This window comes from Myotis brandtii, unplaced genomic scaffold (assembly GCF_000412655.1).
Source record: "Myotis brandtii unplaced genomic scaffold, ASM41265v1 scaffold182, whole genome shotgun sequence".
Taxonomy (NCBI): Eukaryota; Metazoa; Chordata; class Mammalia; order Chiroptera; family Vespertilionidae; genus Myotis; species Myotis brandtii.
Genome location: NW_005356751.1, coordinates 4,296,550 through 4,318,555, shown reverse-complemented (window position 1 = coordinate 4,318,555; position 22,006 = coordinate 4,296,550). Strand labels below are relative to the sequence as shown.

Below are 22,006 nucleotides of genomic sequence, written 5' to 3'. Positions count from 1 at the left end.
GTCATCTCTTATTTTTGGGAATCTTACTTACCTGGGTTTCCATGAAATCTGCCTCATGCACATTGCCACCAGGCCTGTGGGGGCCGAGTCGGGACACCCTGCTGGGAGGGCTCTTACCAGTTGCTCTGATGGGACACATCTCAGGGGCGAGGGTGATCCCCGGAGACCAGCATCGGCCGATGTCACAGCAGCACTGCATTTTGGTTATGGACTGTGGCAGCTGGTTAGAACAGCGCCCGTTTGCCAGAGCCGTGTAACAGTATCCTGGGCGAACGTCTGAGAGAAGAAAGAAACACACACACATCACTGAGATCAAACTGGTTACAACACTCTGCTGCCCGCCACCTCTGCGTTTCCCATTTGGGCTCCGGCAGCAGGAACGGACACTCCTGCCCCTGGAAGGGAAGCTGCAAGCCCCGCTCAGGAACAATGCTCCGACAGAAACCCGTCTTCGGCTCACACCTTGTGCCCCTGCGAGCTGGTGCACTTGGCCCAAGGCCCACATTCCAATCCCAAGGTGGGAACGAATGATTACAACCATATGTGCCATAGGAAAAGAGAGACTAAGAAAACCACGGCGGTGACAGTTAATTATTACAAAGACAGGTCTCTCTACTGAAGGGAGACTGTGTTGTCCTTGGTTTCAAACGATTTCATTCGAGCCCCTTTAGGCAAATATTGATATAAATCTATTTTAAAACAACATTAAGTCTGCACTATACTCTGCATTTCTAAAAGATCTTTCTTATTTTGCAGTCTGAAACTATGAGTCAGACTTGAGATTTTTTTTTTTTTTTTTTTAAGGAATGAGCCACTTTGCAGACAGATCCAATGCTTGCTAATCAAGATTTCCTTTTGTCCTGGGGCCCTAACGAATTTTATAAGGCACGAAATATTTACAAGTTCAAAATGTAGGCGATTCCAAGTTCTTAGTCCTATAGGAGACAATGGTTCTGGAAGCATTTATTTATTTATTTATTTTTGGCAGAAGGTATCATCCCAAAGCAACATGGGAAGACATATTTCTCTCTATAGATCACTTTTACTGGGTGACATCATGTCTGACTGTCATGACAACATTGACACACCGAAGTGCAACCCTGGGCTACCAAGAAGGAGCCAACTGAACACCTTGGTCTACCTGGCGCGCGTTAATGGTGTGCTTCTCTTCAAGTAAAGCACATCTCTGCACAGATAATACAAAATAATGTTCTGAAATGTAAATAATGTTTTACATATGTCTGTCATTTAAAAGAATATAAGTGGCAAATCCTTTTCTGAAGTGTGGAATTTTTTAATAGTAAAAAAATCTGCCCCTATGTTTCCTATAAGACTAAATATTAAACATTAAGTTTGCCCAAAGAGTTATAACTAGCATGGTTTTCATCTACATCATTCTTAGGAATGCAAAGCCTTCAAATCTTGATGACTGCAATCCTATATAATAAAAGCCCAGCGACCAAATGGCAGAACAACCAGAATGACTGGTCGACCAGTTGCTATGATGCACACTGACCACCAGGGGGCAGACACTCAAGGCAAGAGCTGCCCCCTGGTGGTCAGTGCGCTCCCACAGTGGGAGTGCCGCTTGGCTGACCGGGATGAGCGGCTGCTCCTGCTGCAAACTCCGGGCCAACGACAGGCAGGAACCCGGGCTGGATCGATCACTGCCTCCTCCTCTCAGGCTCCTCCTCCTCGCTCCCTGCTGCCTCCTCCGGAAGCCTGCAGGCCTTGTAGTGCTGCCACTGGGCTCACAGAGCTGACCCCAGAGGCTGGGAGGCAGGTTCGTGGCCACTGCAGGACTGAGGCCTACTCCACTGCCTCTCAGTGCTATTGTCCTTGGGTCCGGCCCCGACTGGGTCCCCTGGAGAGGCAAGTGCTCCAGCTCCATGAAAGATGCTGGACCAGGGAGCAGCCACTCAGAGGGCAGGTCCACAGCCACTCGGCTGACCAGGATGAGCGGTGCTCCCACAGCGGGTCAATCCCCGCAGGCCACGCCCCCACCAGGGCACAAATCCCCTGCACTGGGCCTCTAGTAAATGAATAAAGTGAAATAAAATTTAAAAACCAGGCTAACTTAGAAGCAGTTACATTGTTAACATCAAGTGATAAAGGCTACAACAAGCCTAGACAAACTGTAAAACTATGGGTCCACTTTAAAGGGTGCAAGATCATTTCTGAAAAGGACTTAAAACCACTAGCAAGAATGAATGTGCTTTCCAGAAATTTTTTGTGATCCCAGTTCCTGCAGCTCTGGTCAGACTAATATCCTCAGCAAAGAGGCAGGACAAGTGTTATTCCAGGCTGGTCCAGGGTAGAGGGCAGGAGAGAGGTGCAGACAAGGCATGTTCTGTGAAGCCAAGGGTGGCACCTCCTCCTGAAGAAGTTGGAGAGATAAGAGTTATTACATTCTAGTTGGCAATGCCTTAAAGCCACTAGTACTTTGTATATTCAGGGATTGGTAAATATTTGAAGATCAGAAACCAAAGGCTGTTAAGAATGGAAAGAGATGTTAAAAACTGGCTTATATCCCAGCTTCCAATGAATTCAGTGGTCCAAACCCAGTGTAAACACTTGACCAAAATTTGTCTACATAATTTTCAGCATGGGTTATCTTTCAGAGAAAAGCTGGGGACAGCAAACTCATAATGGGCTAATGCCTATTATTTTGCAAATTAACTATGACACTATGTTACTGCTCCGCTGGCTATCTTATGTGTTAAATCAATGAGACTGAGACTCTTGATCAAAATGGTGAATGTTGAAAAAATTGTCAGCCATGTTTCGGTTGCCACAGTCCTTGATTTACAAATGGCACCTGCACATGCAATACTCATTTTGCTTTTGCTTTATTTTTTCCAGAAGGACAGCCTTTGTTAAAAATGCACACATTTATACAACTCAACATTTTAAAGAAAACCTATGGGCTAATAGGTAAAAGAAGAGAAAATCTGTGAAAACCAGGCTCTATTTGGAGGAACTGAGCCCTGAGCACACCAGCCTGAAGTTTCCTATGTCATCAGGTAGCAATGCCATAGTAAGTGGGGAGAAAACCATTCTGGTGCCGGATCACTTTGCATGGAGGGTCAGGGGTGGATTCAGGATACTATGAAGACCTACGGAAGCCGAGGGAGAAGAATGTCAGGATTTGAAGGAGATAAAGGGAGGCAGGGGGAGCCGCAGACACCGTCAGCTATTTTAAACCTGTCCTGGCCAAGACACCTAGCAGGAAAGGAACAGGAATTTTCTCCTTTCCCCCTCCCTCTCAGGACCCAGAAGCCACATCATAGCAGAACAAATATATTATAAATAGGTATTTGCAGGTCCTCCTAGCCTATCAACAGGCCTCTCCTATCCAATCACTAGCATCATTGTGTCCAGCCCAGAGTTAGGGGCAGTGAGGCCTAAACTAGGTACAGGACATCTTTAGGACTCCTGGGAGTTGATGTGACAGACACACTACTATGAAAAGACAACCCTACACAAAGGGTCTTAGTGTGCCAACAAATGATCACAGAACAAAAAATAAAATAATCCTGCCAGAGCTTACAGAACACAGGGGGCACTGGGGCTGAGGAGGGCTGAGAGTCTCAGGATGTGCTGACAGAAGGTAACAGAATTGCATGCTTAGAAGAGATATATAAGGAAACACTGCAGACCACCATCTACATATGGGGTTTTTCTATTGGTTAGATTTACTGATTCCAAACAGCCAACTTACCAGCTAACCTTGGATTTGTATATAAATTGGAGACTAAATCTATTTTCCTGCCAATAGGGATTATTTGAGGGGGGTGTCTCTGTGGTTTACCAAGGCAGGAAATATTAGCATTAGCAAAGGCAGATATGTCCTCTGGATAATTTTATATAATAAATTGCTAATTATGGGTATCAGAAAGTTCCAAAGAAGGAGAAACAGTGCTTGCCTGGAGGTATGGCAAGAAAGTTACTGCATGGGCTTCATCTGGGAGGAAGCAGTGGAAGGAGGCCAGACTGTGGACTGAGGCCCAGGCTGAAATCCAGCTCCCTCACTTACTAGTCACTTAAACAACTGGACCAACCTATTTACCTGGACTCTCTAAACCCCAGCTTCTTCCATCTGTGGCACTGTCATGAACATTAAGTTAGGTAACTTCCACAAAGTACCTCATACCAAGGTGATCCATAAATCTTAGTTTCCTCCCCACCCTCTTCCTTTGTAAAAAATTAGCATAAATATATCTAGTAAAAAGAAAAAAAAAACTTTTAATGTAAGAAATCTGATACGTAAATGTGTTTTAACCATTTTAATGTCATTTGAGTCTCTCTTTGAAAGTTAAAAAAAAATCTACCTATTATCTGGCCAGGAAAGGACTTCTGATCTACCTCTGTGCTAAGCATATCCACTGGAGGTCATATGCTAATTGGGACTTTTTTGGGGGGGAAAGGAACTATATATTGCACTTGCCATTCTTTCACTGCAGTTCCTATTCTATGGATAGATCCTGGAAAATCCAGCGATCTGGGCACTCCCATTGTTTCTAAGGAAAAGTCAGATATCCTTCCCTCACTAGTTGTAGTTATCCAAATGTCAACTGTAAGAGACTGCCCTCGGCTTTTATTATATGTGACTAAGTAAAAAGGAATTCAGAATTTCAAGTGCAATTTCGTTTTGGTCTGAAATCCATGGCCTGTGGTGAGGATGTGAAGCTGAGTGTCTCCAAAAATATGGGCCAGAAACAAACATCAAAAGATAGCCTTCACTTTTCTCCAAGGCCATTTGCCATGGGCTTCCTAGCATTGTCCCAACAGTAAAGACTTACTCATCTTGATATTCAACAAATACTTACTGAGTGCCTACAACATAGGAGAAACTGTGCTGAGAACCACCAGGGATATAAGGACAGCAGTTACTAGTCTTTAAGGGTAGCTTATGGCATAATTAGTGAGATAAAAACATGCAGACATAGAATTTCCCTATGAGGCCATTTGTGAGAAGCGTGTCCCTGGGTAAGGGAGAAATAGCTTTCAGGTAAGCTGATCTGGAACACCCTCAAAGACGGAGGGCCTGAGAAGAATGTGAAAGGGGGCTTGAGCTGGGAAGAAGGGTGTCTTGAGTGGTGGGTGCAACATGTATAATTATAGGCATGAAGGGATAAAAATGAACGGCCTGTTTGAGGGTGAGAAGCAGGAGCTGTGCTGACAACTTAGCGAGGTTGGGAGCGGGCAGAGAGCGAAGCTTCTTAGCTATCAGGCTGCACACTCTGGAACTGGAACTTTAGTCTAAAATAATCGGTTTTGAAGGGAGTCTTAGCAGTTGTTAAATCCAGCAGTTGTCAAATCTATTTTTTTAAACAACAAAACCCCTTACCTAATTAATATTTTTCATGGAAGTTTAACATTCAAACAGATAAAAACAGAGCTGGAGGGTGTGGATGTAGGGATTGGGGGTGGAAGGCAACAGCCCTCTCCACTCAGCCTCCCCATGTTCACAGCCCCCTCTCTAACTCCAGAAGCTCTGGGGGGCTTGAAGCACCTGAAGGATCCACTAATCTCCAAATCCTAATGAAAAACTACCAGAGCAAGAGAGTTATTTAATCAGAGCTCTACTTGAGGAAGATAAATCTGACAAGATAAATTGTAGAGAAGCCAGGAAGCAGGAAGACCAATGAAAAGATTATGGCAAAACTTCAGACCTGAATTAGTATAGGTCCCAGGAAATGACTGAAGGTTGGGGGTCAAAAGAGAGAAGAGTCAAGCAGGGCTTCAAGGTTTGACACTTGCATAACTGCAGGTTAATTCATAGCCTGAGGATATCTGTAGGGTCTCCTGGATCACCCCTCTCTATGGGAGGCTAAAATCCCCAAACAGGACCACAGGGTGCCTCTGCTCTTTCCAAGGGTGCTCGACTGTTTAATAGATTTCCATAAATGTACATTTTACACATTAAGTGAGAAATTATATGACCCCTTAACAGACTTGTTTAGAAAGATGTTATGGAACTAATTGACAGAAACCATGCACGCTGTTTACAATTAGACCTACCTATGCATCTGGTGCCATCGGGAGAGGTGTAGAAACCAGGGGGACATTTGCAAAAGTAGCTGCTGACTGTGTTTGTACATTCGCCCCCATCACAGATTCCAGGAATGGTGCTGCACTCATCAATATCTGGAACATAAAGAAGAGTTTCGGTACTCACAGAACACAATAGACAACTGTTTGTCACCCAAGGAATCAGATGTGACATCAGTCAAATAGTGTTGCCAGAAACAGCAATCTTTACAGAATAAAAGCTGCACAGAAAAAAAGTCAATTCAAAGAGTGGGTGCTTCTCCTCTCAATACAGGTTTACCCAAGAAATTCACCAAATTCATTATAAAAGCAAAATAAAATAAATTTCCCCTTTAAAATCTAAAACTGTGTACTGCTATTTCACCAAGTAACTACAGCATGCTAACAGTCCAAATGTCACTTATTTTTAAATTCTGTTTTCTCCTTCTCTCTCCATGGTGTGCATTCAGTTAAGCTTCCTCTCTATTTACTTTATGATCTGCATTAGTTCTTGCATTGCGTTTCAATCTGATTTTCGACAAAGCAGATACCAAAATCCCACAGAGAAGACCACGTGGTTTGAGTGATGACCAAACTTGGCCACAATGGAGCACTCTGCCATTACGATGCTTCTCTGTGGGTTCAGGGGAGAGCAGGGGGGGAAACACTGGCTGCTCCACCCAGAACCCACAACAGTATTAAGAAGAAAGCACCTTTCTCAAAGTGTCCCTAAAAGCTAATTTCTAAGTCATAAAATATCTATCAACGATCCTGTGGGGAGATAGTGTCTATGGAAAGAAATCTTTTTCTACCTGATAGTATAAATGATTGCTACCATTCCTATTAAAAACACAATATATATCAATATCCAAAGAGGTTATTTATGTGATAGCATATATCAGAGAAAAGCCATTGTAAAACCAGAATTAATTTGGCCAGATGGCAAATCGTCTTTCACTTGCTGGCTAGGTCAGATGTGGACCCCTTACTGAAGATTATCGCAGCAACAATAAGAATGAGCTGACATGTGCTGGGTGCCGGGCATTGTCTAACGCTTTATGTGTGTCAACTCCTCTAACTATCCCTGTAATTCTGGTGCCCAGGAGGCCTCCAGAGAACTGGCATGAGTAATGCCCAAAATAAGAGCGAAGAGGTTCATTCATAAAGTGATGTTAAACCCAAGTCTCCACTGCCAGGGGCTGGGGAGAGGGAGGAACAGAGTTTCCACTTAGGTGCACACCCTCAAAGGTCAGCAGGTTAGAAAACTCACTGTAGTGCAAACCTCCCTAATTTTCACACAGATCAAGATAGAACTCCCAGGTCATACTGCTCAACGTGAGGAAGCTGCAATGGCTCTGAGCCTTCAGTGCCCTCTCCTGAGTGACAGCCCTTTCCTCCATGTGTCTAGGGCCTTTCTACTTCCCGGCACCCCCTCGCTTCCTCGGTCCTGTTGCTTCCCAGGGACGGAAGCAAGAGTTCTGATTTCATGACCAGGCTGTGAGGAGGTCTCGAGAGGAAAAGGCTAAATAAATAAAGCATTTGTGTCAGAATCACTCATACTCTGAAATTCATTCATACGAATTTATTATTTCTCCAGCCTCTTATCACTCTGTGTTTACCTCCTACCAGGGACCCTGGGTAGGAGAGTCTGGGAACAGTGGCTTTCTCAGTTTCTGCAAGTCCATCTGTCTCAAATGCCAGCCACAAAAGTAAACCCTTTTCAGGGGCCCAGTGAGCAGTGAGGCTTGGTTGGGAAGAGGTGCTTCTGTGCTTGGGACACTTCCCCTGTCCCCCTGGGGCAGGCGAGAGAGGCAGAGCTGCTGGGGAGTAGCTATCCCTTGGGAGATGCCTGTGCCATGGTTGCCTTCTCTCTGTGGACCTGAGAAGGGACACAAATGATAGGTCCTTTTCCTCTGGATTTGCTGCCCGGATCTTTGTTCTTGGTCTTCCTTCCCTTCCCTCTCTCTCTCCCTGGGCATTCTTCCTGTCCCTCAGCCACTTCCCTATCCTGGGGCTCCTCTAGCAGAGGGAAGAAAGGAGGGGGCAACTGGAATGGAGGTTTGTCCAGGTGTCATTGGGACACTCAGCTATTCAGGAGCTCCATCCAGGATCATGGACATCTACCCTGAGTGAGAAACAGGGAAAACCAGTTAACCTGATCTGGACCATCTAGAATCTAGATTCTAGATTATTCACTAGGAAGATATAAAACTAAAAATTGTGGCAGTTGTTTAAAAGCAACATGTGACACTACTAATTATGAATGTCACCAAGCTGGTGGGATGAATTTTGCTTTATTACACACACAACATCTGGTGAAAAATGTGTGACTAAAAAGTAAACAGGCTAATTCTTCAAGTCACATGGAAAAAACCATCAGCCACGCTACTTGATAGTCACACTAGGTATGCCAGCACGCATGGTTTCTTATTCACCCAGCACCGGCAGCCTGATCACAAAGGGACAATAGTGAGAAATGCGGCGATGGGGTCTGGATGGCAGGACTGGAAAGAACCCAGATACTAACTTGTTCAACCTCCTCATTTGAAAACTGAAGTAACTCAGAGCTGGTAATTGACTTGTCCAAGATCACTCGGAGGATGAGGGACATTACCTGGACTGGGGCCAGGACTACTCTATTCCCAGTGCTCTTACATCTCTACCACAGAGATTTTGTTCAGCAACGGTACAGGGAGCCAGTGACCTTGAACAGTGAGAGCCAAGAGCCTGTAAGCAGCTGCAGAAGATGGAGCCCTTTCTATGTCTATGTGTTGAGTAACTCAGGAATTCTTGATGCCTGAGCTATAAGAATCCCTAAAGCAAGTAGCCATCAGATAAATATGCCATTATTTCAGAAAGGGAAGTCCTAGGTTTTTGGCTCACATAGTAGGGAGTGTACACACTTAAGAACTACATTTTTAAAAAGCCCTTTGCGTCGTGCAGCACTATTATAATTGCTAAAGTCTGGGCTGGTGATAATCTAAATCCCAAAATATTAGTGGTTCATAAGGAATCCAAGGGACTTCTTCCAGAAATAAAACTTAATCCTTTAATTACACTTTATTTCTTAATCCCACAATAGCCTATGCAAATAGGGCTTGGTTTCCAAAAAGAAAATGCTCGTGTCCTTTTATTTTTTTTAATTCTTTATTAGTTAAGGTATTACAAATGTGTCCTTATCCCTCCCATTAACCCTCATCCCCCCCCCCGCACTCGCTTGTGTCCTTTTAGTGTGCACACTCCAGTCATCGAAAAATCCCAGCGAAGGAGGGCATGGACTGTGTCCGTCTTTCTCCATTCACAGGATGACTCTCAATCTTCTTCTCCCACTTATGAAAAGTTAATAATTATTATTTAATCACTTCAGTTTGTTCATTTACACATCAAATGCACCTAAATTGTACGTGACTTTCAAATGCACCTAAATTGTACATGGCTTTTTTTTTAAGTTTTGAGAAAAGGGGAATATTTTAAGAAAGGAGAATTCTCCCAGAGGAAGATCTCCTGGAAAGCTGTTTCACCATCACAAAGAGAGTGAAGGTTAGCATCTTGTAAGTTTGCTAAAGCCAATTTTTGATTGAACTGGTGTGTGTTTTTAAATTACTGCGGGCTTCCAGTCAAGAGGAAGATACATTTAAAAAGCCACCAAAGTAATGACAACGATGCCAGAACAATTTCCACAAGGGCACAGAATCCCATGTGGCCCGACCATCTTCTGGGGCTCATAGATGGTCTCTTCAGCCTTTCAGCCACGCGGGCCAGAGGGTCTGCAATTCCTCCTATTGAGCATCTGGAGATCATCCTATGCCCAGAGCTATGCCCTCCCCATCGTGAGGCGCTGCAGCGGGAGAAGAGCGAAGAGCCTGGCGGGGACCCAGCTCACCAAGCATCCTGAGAGGGCTTTCTGATTACTTTCCTCAACCGGGGTAAGGAGGCAACCATCTCACAGCAGCCTCCAGGCCAGAGAACACGTAGTATAAACAGGGTCTCTTCCAATATCAATTTTGCAAAGAAAAATAAAAAGGAAGAGAAAAAACCCACTATCTGAATTTAATGTAACAGTAGATGGCAAAGAAAGAAAAAAAGGTCTAGCCAAAAGTATTCTGTTTTTATCTTGTTATTGACTTCAATATGTAGCTTAGGGAATGGGGGTTAGGGTGGAATATTTGTGGAAAATGGTTAAGTAATTCTCAGACTGAATTTTTGGTCCATTAGATACACCACCATAATAGGTTTCTTAGCATTAATAAAAGGATTTTGAATCATTTTTCTTTCTGTCTGGATATTAAATCTGAGTGTCTTCTGTCTCGTTCACAACCACAGAAGGTGCTCAGTCCCAATCGATGCTAACTGATGGGTCTGGGTGAAAGATAAGGGACGTAGGAAAATGATTCTAGTTCAGACTGGAAGCAATAATAATGTCAGAAAACGAAACAGACTGGCCAAGTCCTACACCCCATATTCCCCTCTCTGAAAGCTGACTCTGTCTCTTGAAGATGAATATATTAATCTGAGACCGCCTGAGCCTGTAAGCCACAGCCCACTCTGATGTGGATTTTGCATGCCATAAATCTTAATAGTGTACTAATGTCATAAAAATGTATGTATGATACCTAAGAACATATACCATAATATTTTAAAATTTGGAAGTATAATTGTTAAAGTAGAGGTTGCCCTAGCTGATTTGGCTCGATGGATGGAGCGTTGTCCTGCAGACTGAAGGGTCCCAGATTCGATTCCGGTCAAAGGCACATGCCTGGGTTGCGGGCTTGATCCCCAGTGTGGGGCGTGCAGGAGGCAGCTAATCAATGATTATCTCTCATCATTGATGTTTCTATCTCTCTCTCCCGCTCCTTTCCTCTCTGAAATATATATATATATATATAAAGTAGAGGTAATGGTTTACCTCTAGGAAAGAAGACAACATAAGTGCTAGAGTGTGAACCAAAAGATGAAAAATGTTTTCTCTGCTGATCAGAGATGTAGGCCTGAGAATGGTGGTACATTATTGTCAGATATTACATATAAGGTGCATGCACTCACCAAAGAAAAGAGGGTTCAATGCTGCCTACTCATTTCCTGGGTGTTTCCCTCTCATAGAAAAAAATAGTATTTATTACACTTAGAAGCCAGGCCTCAGTAGTGGTGAATATAAACATATTTTCTGTACACATATTTACATATAAGGTACATGCACTCACCAAAGAAAAGAGGGTTCAATGCTGCCTACTTATTTCCTGGGTGTTTCCCTCTCATAAAAAAAACAGTATTTATTACACTTAGAAGCCAGGCCTTAGTAGTGGTGAATATGAACATATTTTCTGTACACATATTTTAGAAGCTCAATCTATAAACTAAATGCAAATAAATCAATCTACCTCAAGTTATTTTTGTTTGATTAACAGCATCACTGCCAACAAGTCTGGTATTAAATTTAAAGATTGTTATGAAGAAGTTTCCCATTTCTGTCCGAAGAAAACTGAGGCTAGAGGGTGAAAGAATGTGCCTAAGGCCGCTCAGTGAGAAAGCTGCAGATCTGGAATCCAGGTCTGAGGATTCTCTAGTCTTTGCCTTTCAGCTGTTCTAACAACTCTGAGGCTATTTAACATTGAAATTCCAAAAAAATGAATCCCATTTTCTGTGGATCCAGAGGTAGTTAGCATCACAGTAAGAGTTTGAGGAGTGTGGAAAACTGACTGCATTTTGAGGGATGGGACGTTCCATTAATCGCGGAAGCCAGTAGTATGCCTTCAGTTGACCAATTTTTTCAGAGCCAACACTCAATATCCACTATATTCCAATACATTCATAATTTCAGCCCAGCAGGAGAAAAAAGGAGAGCTGTCAGATTTTAGGTCAGAGAGAGAGAAAAAGAGAGGAGAGAGAGAGAGATTAATTTACACAAACTTTACTAATTCATATAAAATATTCTTATAATGTTTTCTATATGAAGTTACAAGCATTTGTTATTTTTCCATCTTTCCTCATGTAGAGAAGAATTTATACTAACTTTTGGGGGTTTGATCATGCATGCATGCAAAGGTACAATGACAAAAACGGTTGACATTAAAAACTAGAGTTATTCAAGAAACCCTTAAAATCAAAATGTAACACAATCTATAGCAAAACTGTCGTTGAGTTGTATTGAATAATTCAGTTAAAACAGACTTCTCTTAAATAAGGTCACTCAGACTACACAAGAGAGCTAATGCTTTTATACAAATTCAATGCAACATGTTCACCTTGCATTCTGTAGAACTGTCTTGTGCAATAAAAATTAAAGAACACAGGAAGTTAGGTCAAGAAGTGAGAAATCCCAGATGAAGCACCTTGCTGGCAGAGTGGTGATGGGAGAGAACCTTTTAAAGTCAGATCATGTCCGCCTCAGCTCAAAACTTCAATCCACATTAAGCCCTAGAAAATGCTACCTAACCCCTCTACTCTCTGACCTCATGTCCTAACCTCCTCCCTCTCACACTCCTCTCCATGCACACTGGCATCCTTGCCTGGCCTCAAATACACCAAGGATGCACCTGCCATGGGCTTTGTGGTGGTGGCCCCTCTGCCTGGACCATTTCTCCTCCACACAGTTGCCTGGCTCATGCCGTCCCATCCATCAGGTCTCTGCTCCTAAGGCACTTCAGAAGCAGACCCCTCCCTGACCAGTCTAATAGCAACACCCAGCCCCCCCATCAGTCACCACCCTTCTTAGTTACTCAGCTTATTTTTCTCCATAGGATGAATCACCAAGTGACCCAATACGTAGGTTTGCTTTGTTTTGATTTTATAAATTGATTATCTTCCATACAGCAGGTTCTTTGTTCATTTCGTTCACTGCTGTATCACAGCACCCAAGGAAGAAACCTGTGGGTCCTACATGGAGCCTCAACTATGAACCTTCCAGGAACAAATGTAATCAATGAAGGCTCATTACATCCAGTTAGAAAGATGGTGAAAGTGCCATCTTTCTCCATGTACTTTTTCTCCATCTTTTCATCCGCAACATGCAAAAGTCTGGTTTAGTGAAGAACCCCAGGAAAGCAGTCTAATGCTTCTTCCTCTGCTTCGGGTATTTTCTTAGAAATCTAGAAGCCTGGTATCCTCTTTAGTTTCACTCTTCATTGTGTGAAGTAAGAGAGCGATGATCAGTTGTAAGACCTCTAAGCAACCTGAGTTCTTGAGAAAAGTTGGCACAAAGGAAAAGGGGCAACAAAGGAACAACCATTTATTTTGGTGTAAAAGTGTTGCTTCCTGTTTTAGATGGAATGTCCTGGCCCACAAATTAATGACTGTATGTGAAATATAATTAAATTATGTTCTAGAGCTCATCTCAATTTTTTCTTAGGTCAGAATTTCCCAGTCACTTGGTAGGTTAAATATGTTTATTCAAATGTTATTTAAAATTAAGATTGTACATAGAAGCAAAATTATATAGTCTTGTTGATTGTGATTTTTGGCCAAGAGGAAATATAGATGAGGGCACTTCTATACTGGCCATACATTCTAAAAATGAAGACCCAATAAGCTCCTTGATAAACCCTTTTGCCCACAGCCCCTTACATCTGGCCCAAGGACTCACAACACCAGCAAGGAGACAGAGCCCCAAGCTGACAGCAGAATCCCTCAGGGTGGAGATGAAGAATTTCATTCACAACGTGGCAATACAACTACCATTTTTATTCCATGGCTTTTCACAAATTTTCTTATAAAATGCTTTTTTTCTTGGATGTTGAATAGCAGAGTCAGGGAGGGACAGAAAGAAAATGCTGGAAAAGTCCAGACTGTATTAAATGAATAGCAAAGCTAAAGAGCAGTAGCTCTTTCCTCTCCCTCTTCATTCTCTTTCCCCCAAAATATCTTAGCACCTCAGCCTCTGACTCATGGATGGGCAGCTGGGGCACTCAAATTCTGGCTCCCTGGTCAGTCAGTGAGTTCATGGGCATTAGCTGACCTCAGAACACCAAGGCCAAGAATTTCTTCAAAATTCACTGGGACTTTCTAAGGATGAGAAAAGCGAAAGGCACCAAAGAAAAGGGGAACTAAATTTACCCTATCTTATAAAATCACACAATCAACTGCTTTGTAATTCTTGGGTTTCAAAGTGACTTCTTGCTGTTTCTGACATTGAGAAGGATACATCCAAAGGAGTCGTATGTTGTACATAGAAGCCAGAAGCCAGCCTCAACAGTGTTTCTCAGGAGATGAATTTATTGACGTCTCATTTAATGGAGACCCATAGGACTGTGTGATTAAGCTCAAGTTCTGTTTTATTGCATATTACCCTTAGAATTAACATATAGAGCAAAACCAAACTAGTCTCTATTTGCCTCAGAAAAGCATACCCTGAATTTTCTGCAAATATTGCAACTTGCTAAAAAAGCACCGAAGATGTTTAAAGGAAACAGAGACAGCCTGGGAGTTTTCAGGCCCATCAGTTTAGTGCACGGCTGCCTCCGTTCACTTCCTCCTGTTTCCTGCCAGACATCCAGACAATAAAAGAATTTGTACAGCTGGAAGAACAGGAGTAAAAGCCAAAAACAGAGTAAGGGCTTCTAGGGGAGGCAGGAGAAGAAGCAAGCAGGCAACATCTGGGGATATTTAAAACTGTGAACCAAAGCCTAATTTATTTCTGACTTGTAAAGAAAAAAAGCATAATGTAGCCCATAAAATGGAGAGAGATGCAACAGTAAAATGGAAAGAGATGCAATTTTCTTCAGGTCAACTGAGTACAACCTAGGAGACAGGGAAACTCCAACGATTTTATATGAAGGGGGAAAAAATCAAGAAAAACAAACGACCTTGACCACAACTTTTGCTTTGTGTGCATCCACAGCATTGTTGTAATGCGCAGCACTGCTGGAACTAGAGTCATAGCACCTCAGGGAAGCACCTCTGGGGTCCCAAGGAGAAACTGCTGGCAAGGAAAATCCAGGGAGAGCCACACTTCTAACGCCTAAGTTGGATGTCATGCCGTCAGCGAAATCGTGAAGTTATGTCTCTGACGCTGCTTTTCCATTCTCTCCAACGTTGTTGGAGAATGGCCCTCCAGAGCAAACAAGATGAATCCATTAATAACTCCACCAGCCTGGGGTTTACCTTGACAAGCTCCTGTGCGGATATTGGGAATGAAGCCGCGGCGGCAGGGGTGGGGCTGGGCAGGGCACATCTCGCAGGGGTGGCCCCAGGCTCGGCCCACGGTGGCGCAGCAGAGGGTTTTTGTGCAGACAATCCCGCTGAGCTGTCCCTGGCACATCTGGTTGCTGACCACAGTGAAGCACGGGCCTGTCCTGTAATCTGAAAATAAAGAAGAAGGAAGCCATGAAAGTCCAGAAAACCAGAACCATCCTGCAGAGGGACCCTGTGCCCCATCTTGCTTAACTCCAAATCACTGACCTCATATGATGCCTCGGGAAGTCCATTCTACCTCTGAACCCCATTTCCCTCTCCTACAAAATGGGGATAGACACATCAGTTCCTACCCATTTAGAAGATGCTGTTGTGAGGATCAGACGAACTAACAGATACTACACCTGAGATGTGCTATACAAATATAACATGATGACATTATTACATGTCCGCTCACTCAGGAAAAGGTATCAGTGCCTACTAAGAATCAGCCCGATGTCTGATTAGATGATTCCGTGATTAGGAGACAAAGTCTTTGCCCTCACAGAGCTCACAGTCTATTATTATTCAGGCTGTGAAAACAAAGAATTTAAGAACCTTCAGCGAGGCAACTCATGACCCCTTCTTCTTGGGAGTTCCTTAAACGAAGAAATAGTTACCTGTTTCTCCTGAACTGAGCCTGTCTTATTTCAAATACAAAAACAAGTAAACAACCAAAAAAGGTGTTTGTTTGTTTTTTAATTTAGTCACGTTAAAGACATGAGGTATTGGATATAAAGAGTATTTCAAATACAAAAACAAGTAAACAACCAAAAAAGGTGTGTTTTTTTATTTAGTCATGTTAAAGACATGAGGTATTGGATATAAAGAGTACGGACAATGGTCTGAAATCATTATAATCCCTGGGCAAAAGGAACATCTTAAAGCAAACAGAAATAAGCTAAGGAAGGTCACAGGAGAATTTCCAAGGAGTCTCAAGATCTGCCTTTTTTTTGTATAAGGGAGAAAGTCCATCTGGATTCAGCAACCAACAAGAAAGCAAGAAAGAGTAAGATATGGGGAACACAGAAGACCAAAGCCAGGCTGTCCTCTGTCTCCTGTGGGAGAAATTGGGACGATAATGTCCCCTTCTGCTCTACAATGGCCTCAACTGATAAGGGAGGCTGGGCTGTGGCAAGTCTCATGGGCTCTCATCCACTACCCAACACTGAAAGATTCCTTGTGTCATTTTTGGAAGTACACAGATACAGATAGAGTGTTTCCTGAGAGTCTTGGGATGGACTAGATGACCTCAGTAAGTTCCTTTCCCCCACTGAATTCTATGGTTTTATGAACATCCCTGTGTGTGCCAATGAAACCCTAGGTTATGTTTTCATTTTTATTTTTTTCTTTCTTTCTCTAAGTAGCTCATGGAACAGAGACATGCAATTTATTAAGGACAAGTCTTCATGATAGTACTGCAAGACTAACCTTAGACCTTTGTTCCCCTCAATTCTCTATATGCTCGGGCCCCGCCCACCTTTCCCAGCCCACCTTCTTGACACTTCCTCAGTTTTTCTTTTTACTTTGTTTATGTATATTTCACCCACCTGATTATTTTTTACTTTTATATAGTCAAGTTCTAGGTATATTTTAATATTCTCCATAATGCCATATCTGTTGAAAATCTGCTATCTTCCTCCCTCGATACTGAATTCAAACAAGAATACAGAAATTAAATGCTTGAGCTGTTGAATAAAATCTCTGCCTTCATCTCATTCTGTCAGCAAAGAAAACGTCACTCAGCATCACGGCAGTTTGCTCTTCGATGCAGGAACTACATGGGACAAAGGGCAATGCTAAAGTCATCTTTCTTTCTTTGGCTCAATCCTTCCACATATGACCTATAGTCATTCAATGAATACTTCTCTGATATATAGTGTTTCTTTTTCTATTTTAATATTTTATCATGTATTTTTGATTCAAAAATAATTATTTCAGACAATTAGCAAAAGCAGTAACATATAAATAAGACAATACTAAATATCTAATTATTCACAATTATTCCCATAGCCCTTACATGTAATTACACATAAAGAAACCCTTGATACCATATTGGTTATATGATCTGATATACATACTTTTACATGTGTGTATTTTTAATCGGCAGTCTGACATCCCCTGAGGGATGTAGTAGTACACGAAGCAGCAGGTGGCTGGGGAGGAGCCTGCACTGCTCTGCTTATCCCAGACCACTGCGCCTGCCACAACCGCTCAGTAAGCTAGCTGAGCGATGCTCCCACTGTGGGAGCGCACTGATCTCCAGGGGGCAGCTCCTACATTGAGCATCTGCCCCCTGGTGGTCAGTGTGCATCATAGCGACCAGTCTACCAGTTGTTCGGTCATTCAGTCGCTTTGGCTTTTATATTTATAGATAGTATTCCAAAATATGATTCTGATGGCATAATTTTCCAAGAAGTTACAGAATAATTTATTCAGTAATTTTGTTACTGTATGTCATTTAAATTGCTTCCAATTTTTCATTATTATACACAATATTCAGTGTATATTACTGATGAATTCCTTTAGCATGAAAAATGTTGTCTCTTGATGCACAGCCATCAAGATTTTTATGACTATACAGATCTTAAATCTGAGGCTAGAAAGATCACAGCAACACAATCTTTTACTTAAAAAACAAATAAAACCTTCCATGTTAGGTAACAAGGAAGAAAATTTAGGTTTATTTCTTTTTTTCCCCTCTTAATGAATTGAGACAAGGGCAAATGCTTTAATCAAACAGATTCATGTTGGCATGCCAGTTTCAATCTTTAAAAAACATAATGAAACATGAAGTTTAATTAAAAACCCTCTCTTCAACACTGCTTGGATTTGTTTTCCCTCTTCATTTTGCCAAGACACCCTAAGGAATTATATATGCAAAGATTCAGGGTAGGTGAAAACCCTGCGTTTTGTGAGTGACACTAACAAAATCAGGGCACAAAACAAAAACGCTAGGAAAATCTGATTCAGTCCTGTCTAACACTGGTTCATGACTTCAGACATGAATTCCTCATTGGAAGGCCTTCACAAAAAGAAAAATAACCCTTAAGACTTTTCCAGGGTCAACAACATCTTGCTCTCATTTCAATATGGAACACATGGAATAGAAACGGCACTTGTTAATTCTGACAATATTCATTAGTCATCTCTAGAGCTCATAGGGAGCAATCTTTATTAAATATTCTGGATATTTGGCAAATAGTTTGAGTGTGTATAACAAAATTTATGGACTTAACACATTGCCACTCTAGATCCTTATCACTGTGGACAAAGACCCAGCTCATTTGCCAGTGCAGATTAGTAAGTGGACATCAATGTATTTATAGAGCCATATTTTCGATAAAAATGGCTGATTGCAGAGGGAGAGGCATAATCTGGATGAGTTGGATCTAAAAATCTCTTGGAAGGTCAATGCTGTATCAATGTGGTTTTCAAATGCCATTCCGAGTTGGCAGCATGTGTTTTTTGTCCCATACTTCATTTAAATGGCCAAAGCTATGCTGCATTTGGTACAATACTCCAACCACAGGGGGGAAAAAATCTGCCCACACTTCCAATTTCTTCCTAATAATCCAATTATGTACAATTATTCCCATAGCACTTACATGATAACAGGCTAAATTTACATACCCTTTTTATTTTTTTTCAGATAGTCCCAGATAGACAGGGAATGTGCCTTATTTAAAGCTTGGTAACATCTGACTCATTCCTTCAACGTAAATCATTATTCCTAATGCAACTAAAATATAGTACTAAAAAGACTGGCTGTTTGCAAATTGCTCTACAATCACTTCCATATAAGACCTCCATGAACTAGGGCAACAGTCCAAGCCTTTCCAAAATTAAAATGCAATTTTACTTGTTTTTAACTGGCTTACCCTAGTATAGCTAGTTCATGGGAAATTCTGCCTCTAAATGTTCCCATTCTGAGTGGTTAGGCTCAAGGATTGTTCCCCAGTCCCAACAGATTTGGCCTCAGTGCTTGAGATCGAACCAACGTGTGTCCGCCTCGACCCTCAGCTCCTTCTCAGCTCTGCAGCTCAGAATGCTGTGACATACAGAATTATGTCATCTTCATTTGTATTCAGACTTCACTCTGAAGCAAATGCATCATTCACAAAGCATATTCTGTGGTCCAATGAATTCTTGTCACTCCTGCCCAGTCACGAAACCACAAACTGCAGGGAAGGCACAAGGATATAATTATGGGCACTAGGCTCCAATTATTTTAAATCCTTTTCATAAAAATTACAAACGAAAGGATGTGATATCAATTTATTCATGACAGAGAGGGTCACCGCCATGCTTCTTTCTTCCAGGTAGGTTGCCCTGGGGCGCACTGGTTTGCCTAAGTTCCTAGTATATGGAATTTTAATACATCCTTCCCAGGAAAGAGTTCAGAGAACTGTTAGTCTGAAGAAAAGTAAGGCAAAGAAGTTCCATGATCATAATCAGTCTCATAACTGCTATTTCTTCTTACTCCAATCATTCTTAACCTTAGGACATAACCAAATCCCCTCGGGGAGGGGGGGGTCTGCAAAATACTGATGCCTGGGCCTCCCCCATGGAATCCGACACAGTAGATGTGGCACTGGGAAAGGGCATCCATATTTTGCATAAGCCCCCAAAGTGATTTTGCCTTCTAGGGATCTCAGTTGAATGCATCTCTATTTCTTTTTTAAACTTTATTGAGAAGAGCTTATGTTCCATTGTTAATTGGAGGTGTTTGCAAGGTAGCTGGCTGCTTACCTAAAAGTCTAACCCTAGAAATGTGATTCTAACCCTGGAATCACTGACACTCAACACAACCTAGTATCTCCCAACCAGGACCACCCTTCTAATCACGGCAAAATAGTGTTTATTTCCTTAGTGTTGACTGATTTTGAGACACTTTATTATGTTCTTTATTAATTATATTCTCCACAAGCTCACTAACCAAACAACAAACCAAAATTTAATAAGGCTAACACACACTACTCCATTGTCCTAATAGTCAACTGAATTCACAGTGTTAGAAAGCACATTTATATACATGGCATCACTCCACTACCATAAACCCCTACCTCCTGCTTCCCTGTCCAGTGCTGGAGCTACTACCTGGATGGAACTCCAGGGGCATTCTCCAACCAAGATCCTAACCGAATGATCAAACTTAGGTCCACAGGTCCTGATTTGATGAAATATACGTAAAGTATTAAGCATTATCTATGAAGTTTACTGGTATACCCAAAATAGTCAAACCTTAATCAAAGCAAGCGTCCAAACCTAAGTTCCAGCTGAGAGGGCACACAGGGATAGAAGAACAAGATAAACGACATCATGAGGAAGGAATCAGAAAACGCAAAATCTGTGATTTTCAAAGGCAACTGTCCTGAACTTTTCCAAAAGTAAATGACCCCCAGCTGTGAACAAGAAGAAGAGCAAGAGGAAGAGGAAGAAAAAGAAGGAAAGGAAGAAGGAGAAGGAGAAGGAGGAAGAGAAGAAGGTGGTAGAGGGATTATTTTAGATTTAAAAAACATAATAATCAAACCTTAATTGGATACTGTCTCAAAAAGAAATAAGGGGAAGATTTTATATGGGCTGCTACTACATGATATTTTGGAATCGTTGTTCCCTTAGATGTGATCATGATATTGTATTATATACGGGAATGTCCTTATTGTTTAGAGATGAAGTGTTATGATGTATGCAACTTAATTTTCAAGTGATTCATCAAAACAATTTTATATATATACATATGTATAATTATATGTATACAAATAATAATAATGTACAGTATTATCTATTTATATAAAACCCTAATATGCAAATAGACTGAAGGGCGCAACCGAACAACAAGCAGTCACTATGACATGCGCTGACCACCAGGGGGTGCACGTGGAACATGGCGGGTGCGGGGGACAGCAGCAGGCGGCAGAGGCAGAACATGGTGGGCGTCGGCCGCAGTGGGATGGTGGAAACATGGTGGGCGTCGGCCGCAGTGGGATGGTGGAGCAGATGAGCTGAAGCACCAGACCAAGGTGGGGCACTGGGTGCTGTCATCCGGGCAAGCCTCTGGTGGTTACTAAAAATTCTTTGCTCCCATGCACCGTGGTCCCACCCAGTATTTGCACCCGCTGCCAGCACCCGGCGCTGGCCTCCGATCGCTCAGCACGTCAGCGGGTGTGAGTGGTAGCTGTCAGCCCCAATCACCCCTCAGGGCTTCTCTACCTACCCCTGCTCCTGAGGGGCGATCGGGGCTGGCAGCTGACTCTCGCACCTGCTGCCGGCAACGGCCCCGCTCGCAACCACAGCCGGTGCCTGGCACTGGTCCCGATTGCTCGGCACCATCAGCAGGTGCAAGCAGCGGCTGCCAGCCCTGATTGCCCCTGAGGGCTTCTCCACCTTCCCCTGCTCCTGAAGGGCGATTGGGGGCAGCAGCTGACGCTCACACCCGCTGACAGTGCCAGCCCTGTTTGCACCCACTGCTAGTGCCAGCCCCAATCACTCCACGTTGTCAGCAGGTGCAAGCGGGCCGGCGCCATCAGCGCATGGGAGCGGCAGAGGTGAGAGCAGGGCTGTGGCGGGAGGGGCCAGGTGGGAGTGCAGAGGATGGGCTGAGACTGGCCCCTGTGCCCACCACAGCCTCGTGGCCCACAGTTCCTTTCAAGGTGCATGAATTCGTGCACTGGGCCCCTAGAATACTATATAATACTATATAATAATGTATACATATACTACTACTGTACATACATATATTATATATAAATACATTTTATATTTGTATAAATATACACATATACATATAAATAGAGAGTATTATGTG

The 22,006-nt window shown here is 42.6% G+C and overlaps 1 protein-coding gene across 1 annotated transcript in view; it reads right to left on the bottom strand.

The window, feature by feature from the left end:
- Positions 1–22,006, bottom strand: part of FBN1 (fibrillin 1) — a 243,974-nt gene that overhangs the window by 112,884 nt on the left and 109,084 nt on the right. The window contains exons 6-8 of the mRNA XM_005863975.2: positions 15,130–15,327; positions 6,025–6,150; positions 118–276 (exon numbers count right to left, since the gene is read on the bottom strand). Of these exons, the coding sequence (XP_005864037.1) occupies positions 118–276; positions 6,025–6,150; positions 15,130–15,327 (483 nt within the window). The remainder of the gene's footprint in view (positions 1–117; positions 277–6,024; positions 6,151–15,129; positions 15,328–22,006) is intronic.